The 8610-nt window shown below is 36.9% G+C and overlaps 1 protein-coding gene across 1 annotated transcript in view; it reads right to left on the reverse strand.

Annotated features, from left to right (window-relative positions):
* Positions 1 to 8602, reverse strand: part of LOC107749088 (kelch-like ECH-associated protein 1) — a 16375-nt gene extending 7773 nt beyond the window's left edge. The window contains exons 1-3 of the mRNA XM_016564137.1: positions 8282 to 8602; positions 2765 to 3380; positions 747 to 1103 (exon numbers count right to left, since the gene is read on the reverse strand). Of these exons, the coding sequence (XP_016419623.1) occupies positions 747 to 1103; positions 2765 to 2974 (567 nt within the window). The 5' untranslated portion in view covers positions 2975 to 3380; positions 8282 to 8602. The remainder of the gene's footprint in view (positions 1 to 746; positions 1104 to 2764; positions 3381 to 8281) is intronic.
* Positions 8603 to 8610: the final 8 nt, after the last annotated feature.

Below are 8610 nucleotides of genomic sequence, written 5' to 3' on the forward strand. Positions count from 1 at the left end.
ACATATATTATGTAAACAAAAACTTTTATTTTGGATGCGATTAATCGCGATTAATCATTTGACAGCACTAATATATATATATATATGTATATATAAACACATATACATATATATATATACATACAGTATATATATATAAACATTGGAAAAAGTGTTAACTAGTTTTCTGTAATTTAACACCAAGGTAATAAAATGTATACATTTATTTTTTTTTAAAGTGAAAAAATAAAAACATTCAGTGCTGGATTTATGATGTTAATAACTGAAGAAATGCAGTCTGTTAAAGGGTCCATTGCTTGGAGTCGTGTGGACCACATTTACTTTGGTCATTTTTGAGCATGATAGTATGAATCACCGTCCATTTTCTTTGTATGGAAAAGAGCAGCTTGCACATTCTACCTAACATCCCTTATTTTCCATTTACGAATGAAGAAAGAAAATAATGCGGGTTGTAGAGCAAATGATGATAAAATAATAGTTTTTGGGTGAACAATTTCTGTAATTCCTGATTAATTTGACAGCTGGATAATTTATACAAATCAATATCCATCTGCAAGACAGACCTGAGTTCCATTGACAAAGCAATTAGCTACACAGCGCCATTCTCTATAGCCTTCATTCATTCATAGACTAACTGTTACAGGTCAATGGCTGAGTAGTACAGTTACTTAAGAGAGCACAGCAGGTGGCAACTATCGATCGCTGCTAACTGACACTTCGGTGAACGGAGTTCACGGGGCACGCACCTCATTGAAGTGAGTGTTGATATACTCTCGTGTGCGAAGGTGAAGATCGGTGCAGCCGATCTCCTCTGCAAATCTCGAGATGCCTATGACATTTGATGACTCCAGGTTCTTCATGAGGAAATCGCAGCATGCTTTGGCCACCTCTTCCATCTGATAGCGCATCGCAGTCAAGAGGACGTGAAGAACACACTTCTCGCCCACTGTTATACGGGAGGTGTAGGCAAAGTCAATGAGGCGGCTGATGACCTGAGGGCACACGTCTCGCAGGGTGACCTCCGAGGCATGGCATTCCTTGAAGTTACTGGTGAACATGGCTTTGAAGTAAGGACTGCAGGCAGCCAGCACCAGTTTATGCACCTGGAGTAAAAAAAACAGGCAGGACACACCTGAAACTAAATCATGAGAGCTGTATGTGGCGTGTTCTCGTAATTACAATCAAATGCCTTAACATGTACTAACATAATTCCACACTTGTAATGAGGACAGTTTATCTTTGTGCACTGTAATTTGCAGTGCCAGGGACATACCATATTAAAAATAACTATTACACGCTGAACCTGTTTCTTGATATTCAAGCAGTGAACGCTATGTAGTTTACTATACTAAATACTAGAGAAGAAAAGGGATGTGCTGATATTAAATCTAACTGATATAATAAGCTCCTTTTTTGTATTGTTAAGGGCAATACCTGATAAATGGATAATATTAAAATTCTGTCTAAATAAACTAAAAATAAAACACTAAAACCTATAAACATTAGAATGTACAATATGAAGAATGCACAAACATATTTTTTGAAGCACATAATAAATTACACAGGCCCCTTTATAGCAATAATTTAATGCTTTTGTGTAATATTTTAATTTATAATAATGTTTGCTTTTGTACTTTGCATAGAAAATATACACTACCATTCAGAGGTCGGTAAGTTAAATACTTTTATTCAGCAAGTATGCATTAAAATGATCAAAAGTTAAAGACATTTACAGTATTGCAAAATATTTTTATTTCAAATAAATGCTGTTCTTTTGAACCTAAAGACTCCTGGGGAAAAAAATGTTTCTTGAACAACAAATGAGCATATTATAATGATTTCTGAAGAATAATCTGATATTGAAGACTGGAGTAATGACTGCTGAAAATTCAGGTTTGCCATCACAGGAATAAATTACATTAACACAATATTAAAATAGTCATTTTAAAATCTAATAATATTATACAACATTGCTGCTTTTACATTGAAGACTGGAGTAATGACTGCTGAAAATTCAGGTTTGCCATCACAGGAATAAAATTACATTAACACAATATTAAAATAGTCATTTTAAAATCTAATAATATTATACAACATTGCTGCTTTTACGCCACTTTTGAATAAATAAATGCAACCTTGGCAAGTTTGCAGAGACTTCCTTAAAAAAACTGGGGGAAAAAAACTCTTACTAGCCTTAAACTTATGAACTCTAGTGCATATGAATGCTGTTTTACATTTTTAATAACTTTTGAGTACTGATTCACAAATGTAAGTAGTTTAATCTGTTCACACTGGACTTAAATGTATCATAATCCACCTCTCTGTAAATCTAGAAATCTTTACGTAATAAATATTTGTTGCAAAATATTTCAAAGCTGTCAGTCATGTATAATCAATTATGAGACAGTGCTTTCTCACAGGTCAAGGCCACACAGTCTTATGAATAACTGAGATACTGATGTAGACGAGCACTGTATAGTGCATGGAAAAAGTCTGTGATGTTGACTCAAACCCAGTCAACCAAAATAGCCCCGAAAAACCTAAGTACCTAAAAATACTGTCTATTAACATTGTTCTCCATTATGCAGTTGTTAACTGTGAGATACTTAATTCCATTAAAGCAACAAACAAAAAAACTGACCTGTGCTGAATAGGTCTCATGGCACTTTAAGTAGAATAAAACAGCTTTTCTATGGCATTGATCCTTTTAAACATGCTATTCAAGCATTCTTGCACATTTGCAACCAAATTCCATATCTCTTACCTTAAAATCCACTATCTTGTCTTTGTAAGTTACATGTAGAACCAGATCACAGAGCAACTCATGATGGCGGAGCTCATCCATGATCTGCATGGCTCTAAAGGGATGACTTTCAACTGTGTAATCCAAGTAACCATGACCCCTCATGGAGGGCACCACGATGGCAGAGAAATCCTCATCTTTGATGGGCCTCTTCTTTCTTGGACATATCATTCTCCGAGACCTAGAATGTCACTGATATAAGTAGGAAATGGATGGCGACTGCAGTGGAACAATGTCTAAATCCATCCACGTGTCATGAAGAAATAAAGGCACAACTGATGATCGCTTAGGGATAGAGAGCCATGTTTCTTCTGCCTGGTTAGAAGTCCACCATACCAAGTTTCTGTATCAAGCCAAGTTGGCATTGTTGAAATATTACACGCCGTTTCCCTTAAATCAGACAAATGCTGCTATTTGTCTTGTATAGATGAGGTAAAAAGTGTTTTTATTTTTATACTCTAGAGGATGTACAAGCAAAGTTATCTTAAAGTTTATTTTAAGCACACGCATTAAAAATGCAATATTCTTTTCTTCCAAAAGGTTATTGTCCTCTGAGATGGTTCGAGCTCTTTTCACCCTGTGAAAAACAGAGATACAACATTGAGAAATGTTTTGTTTATCCCTTCAGTGCTTTCATTGTTTATCAAATGCATAATTGAATATAGCCAAGGTGATCGAGGAAGATATCTTAGATATAAAACTAAACAAACACTACATGGAACAGGCGATATATAAGGAATACACTGGCAGAATTACACAAATCCTGAAGAGGCCATTTCTACTCTAACAATGAGGACAAGAAACTGTCTTTAATTACAGTGTATGTAGACAGTTGCACAGACTTGGCTGAATCATGTTTCACTTCCCTATTCAATATTCTTTTCTTCCAAAAGGTTATTGTCCTCTGAGATGGTTCGTGCTCTTTTCACCCTGTGAAAAACAGATACAACATTGAGAAATGTTTTGTTTATCCCTCCAGTGCTTTCATTGTTTATCAAATGCATAATTGAATATAGCCAAGGTGATCGAGGAAGATATCTTAGATATAAAACTAAACAAACACTACATGGAACAGGCGATATACAAGGAATACAATGGCAGCATTACGTAAATCCTTAAGAGGCAATTTCTACTATAACAATGTGTACAAGAAACTGTCTTTAATTACAGTCTATGTTGACAGTTGCACAGACTTGGCTGAATCAGGTTTCACTTCCCTATTCATTGACGGATGTCAAGTAGACTTCAAAAAAACGAAAACAGCCAAGCCACACCCTTATTCACAGACGCAACATGTGATTTCCTGCATTATACAGACAATACTTGTGCAAAACCATGCTTGTGGCACAACTGGAATAGTTGGAATAGTGTATCAAAAGACCTTTGTGCACACTAACATGGTTTTCGAGTGAGGGCCAAAGTCTCTGTTGTTGATCAGTCTAGAAGTTGTTGCTCATCAGAAGCTAATTTTTTTCATGGGTTATGTAACATCCCACACTTGCAGGTCATCTCTGCTGCTCTTATTGCACAATCCAGAGTGCTGAGGACACACTTATTTGTCTTAAAGCAGGGTTTATCACAAGACAACACTGCCAGCAACAGCTTATTTTGGAACTAAGAGAGCATCTTCAGTCATGGCCTCCATCCCTCATAAAGGCTCATTGTGTCAAGCTCCCACATGCCATATTGCTAAGCCGGACTTTAAAGAGAACGTTAACATGCTGCGCTGTGCACATTAGCACCATGGCTTTGGTGGGATTAACCATTAACTCGCTGAGTGTCAGGTTATTTGAAAAATTATAGAACAGAGAGTGAAAAGCTGGAACTTTTTGTGGAAGGTGCTGCCAAGTGAACTTTTGTTCTGGTTAACTACCACGTTGTGCTGTGGAGGATGATGCAATTAAATGCATAGTCATTATTTGCCTAGCCTCATGTCGTTCGAAGCCTACATACTGTGTCTATGGAACAAAACGGTTGACATTTTTGAAGTACCTTTACACTGCAGTTTCTATACAATGGCTATGTTTACATGTACACCATTAGTCAGGGTGAGGAATTACTTGGATTAAGATAAGTTTACATGACACAGGCAAACCCCAATTTTCAATCCTGCTTTTCAAGGCTACTTTGATTACTCGCTAATAAATATGGTTTTATCTGTACCTGTTCACTTGTTCCCCAAACTATAACATTAAATGTTTAATTCAAATACTGTTTGTTGCTGGTTTCATTTGACAAATGCTAAAATGTTCTAGAGTAATAAACCTACCTCATTCGTATGCAGCACTAGCACATGTACACTTGCTGCTTAACTAGTAATAAAAATGTGTCAAATTCTTGAAACAATATGAGAATTTTTTGGATGATCCAATTAATACGCTTTAGCGTGCTTTCCTCTTCTTATCAATGTTTTCATTTTATCTGACCTATATATTCAGTCACTATTTTTATTAGAATTTTATAAATAATATTTATTTTATTTTCATTAAATTTATTCATTCATTTTGCTTTTCCTCTGGTTTTTTCCTCTTGTTTGGTGGTACATGTGAAATTTTCTGTAAATAGTACATTTCTGTCGATGTTCTGCTCTATAATGCTCTCTGAAGGTGTTTGTACATTATCATTTCTGTTTCTTTAATAAAAAAGCACACTTTGGCAAGAGGGCAATAAATGCGATTAAAGCATATGCACTCTCATATAAGTGTGATTAAAATGTGCATTTTACTGCAATTATGGTTACTCAGATTATAAACATAATCACACTAACATAATCACAGTATCCTGTTTACATGAGCTCCAATTTAACCGCAGTACTGCTCTAACTGCATTATAGGAGTGCATGCAAACGTAGCCAGTTCATATAGTGGCCACATCTGACAAGCTCCAAAAAGAACAGAAAACACAAAAAAGTAGTGATGTAACTTGTGTGCAGTATTCCTATTCTTTCAAAGTTATTCACTGATATTAATTTCCACCAAAAATCATGTCTAGCCTCTGCTCATGTACAGACTTTAAAAAAACTCTATGATATGTCCACTGTGCCTTGCATTGTTTCTGTTCTTTATGGAGCTTGACAGATGTGGTCACATGAACTGATTAAAAAGTCTTTAAAACTGTTACTTTTGTGCTCTGCAAAACAAACAAGTTGGGAATTGCATGAAGTACGTAAATAATGACAGATTTTTCAATTTGGGCTGACTATGCCTTTAATAAAACAAAGTCCTCGTCACTTATGGGATTTCCAAGGAGAGTGAGTGCGATTCCACTGTGTCACAGTTATATAGCTGAGGTCAGCAAGAGGACAAAAACACCTCATTGATAACTGAACCATGACACATCTCCATTGCCCTGATAAAGAGTAAGTCAGTCTATGAGCAGTCTGGAAGGTGTTCATGACTACGTGGAAAACTGTGAATCATAAAGACACTGGGTACATGGCAGGGTGGTGATCACTGGCCTAGAATCAGGCTGATGTGAAATTCTTTGTTCAGATGAAGTTCTAAGTACTCTGAATTCCTTGCACAATGGTCGTAATCTACTAGTTATCTTGGAAAGAGTCAGATGTGCTCTGTCACACATGCACACACTATAGGAATGTACTGCAAATTGACTCACAGAGAGATGACTAATACCAGTTCAATTAGCTTAGGACAATAAGGATCACCTGATGGCCCAGGGCCAGTGAGTTTCGGGACAGTTGACTGAACAGTCAGACCAGTGCTGCAATTTGCCACTATGTCTTATGAGGTCCTGCCTGGTCACCCAGTTGGAGGTTTATTTCATAATAACAACCAGCTAATTGTACTTTATCCCTTACATAACTTCTAGCTATTATTGGTGAGTAAATAACTAATCTAACTAAACTAATCTGCTGCACATAAACTGAGGCATTACAATTTGCTACTAAAAATACAATTTTTGGTAGCTCCAGTGAAAAATCTGAACTACTGCAGCAGAATGGTCTATAACAATCATATGTGCATGTAGCACTTTAACCTGTCAAATCAGCATGGAAACAATTAATTAAAAATAACAGAATCATATAATTAAGCAATATCACACAAGCAAGAGTGCTGTTGTTCTGAACTTCAACAATCAGTTAGCGTTGAGTAACTTACATTTTAGACAATACTGCCAGTTACTTTGTCTATTTGTGCTTTGTCAATGAAAATAGCTGCAGGTAAAAAGGGGACAATCAACACAAAGCAGTTGTTTTATTATTAAATGAATCAGTGTTTTTGAACTAGTTCGCTGAATGTATGATTTAATGATTTGCTCATAAAAACAGTTGCATGTCGCCACCTACTGGCACAGCAGTGTCTCTCACAAATGGAAATAGAGTTGTAATGATTACGGCAAAAGGAAGCTTTGCTAAGCACAGTTTCGCTTAACCGCATAATAAAAGGGTTTTTTACTCAAAGTTTTTTTTTTTTTAACAATTACAGTGTGTCCATCTAGTGGTCAAAAAGAAAAACACCTACAAATCTGCTGTGCCCCATTACAGCCACAGCTTTTACATTTTATCTCTGCAAATGATACTTTATGAATTTTGTTTTTATTTATTTATTAATAAATAAGAGTCATTGTCAAAAGTGATTATAAGTCGTTTGGGTGTATTTACACTAAAAAAAAAACTATTCATAAAATTTGCAATGTCGATTTTGACATGTTTCATGTGAGCCTCACACAGGAATTACCATACTAAAAAAAATAAAAAATAGAATTTAAAAAGTCTATCTTTTACGCCAGATTGTGGTCACGTAGTTGTCAGCTCCAATATATTGAGTTTCGGTGTCAGACATAACATCGCTCCACGATCGCTCGGAACGGGTTTCTTGTACAGAGCGCAGAACATAGAAAACCCGGAGTAGACTTTCAGCCAAGTGATTGCAGAAAGCTTTGAGCGTGGGAGGGGCCGTTCCGCTCCACTAATACACGCTGATCCAGTCCGGCTTTCAGCCTGAGCGTTGCTTGGTGACACCCAAAGCTTGAAGCTTTGGCATGTTCGGAACTATTTTCGTTGGCTGAAAAGAAATATACGAACTAACTCGCCAAACTTTGTGTGAAACGTACGTTACAGGATATTTATAACTACTGCATAATATTACACTAGCAATCATGCTGGTCAGAAATCAGTAAAGCTGATATTTACCTGCGGCCTCGGAGTCTGTACAATGCTACTACAGAAGCACTGCTCGTGTGATATTGCTTAAGCATTATAAAGAACTGAACTACCCTGTCAGTACTTTAATTTGGAGAAAAAAAACAAGAAGCACTCATTCAAGATTTTAACAGTTGTGACATCATCACCCCATGGGCTGGCTGTCGCAACCCTGATAAAATTGTGCTGATAAGGCAAGAAGCAAAATGACTTCTATTAGTTAAACAACTGTCAAGCGCGCGCTTTCTAGTGCGTTCTGGTGTCCATCGACAACAATGTAGCGCAATCCTCCATCTACACCAGCTAAAAGCACTCACCTTGTATCCGGAACCGGCGACAATTCTTCACTTACTTCCACTTACGTACTGTCATAGGTGCTTTATATAAAGAACGATGCTGTTCGAATTAAAAAAGAGATGAATAAGTGAAGAGGGGAATGCCCTCCGCGCGCATTCACGAACAGAACGTTCCAGCAGTTAGCGCGTAAAACGTCAAAGCAAAACACACTCAAAAAAATCGAAAGTTTGCCGTGTCGCGAAGCTCCGCCGCCTTCCAGCTGCCAACTGACTGACTGTCAACTGTGAGGGCAAACGCGCGTACACTCCTTCACTCACGCTCGCGCGCGCTTCCAAACACACTCTATTAA

The sequence above is a fragment of the Sinocyclocheilus rhinocerous genome, unplaced genomic scaffold (genome assembly GCF_001515625.1).
Source record: "Sinocyclocheilus rhinocerous isolate Xijiao unplaced genomic scaffold, SAMN03320098_v1.1 scaffold919, whole genome shotgun sequence".
Taxonomy (NCBI): domain Eukaryota; kingdom Metazoa; phylum Chordata; class Actinopteri; order Cypriniformes; family Cyprinidae; genus Sinocyclocheilus; species Sinocyclocheilus rhinocerous.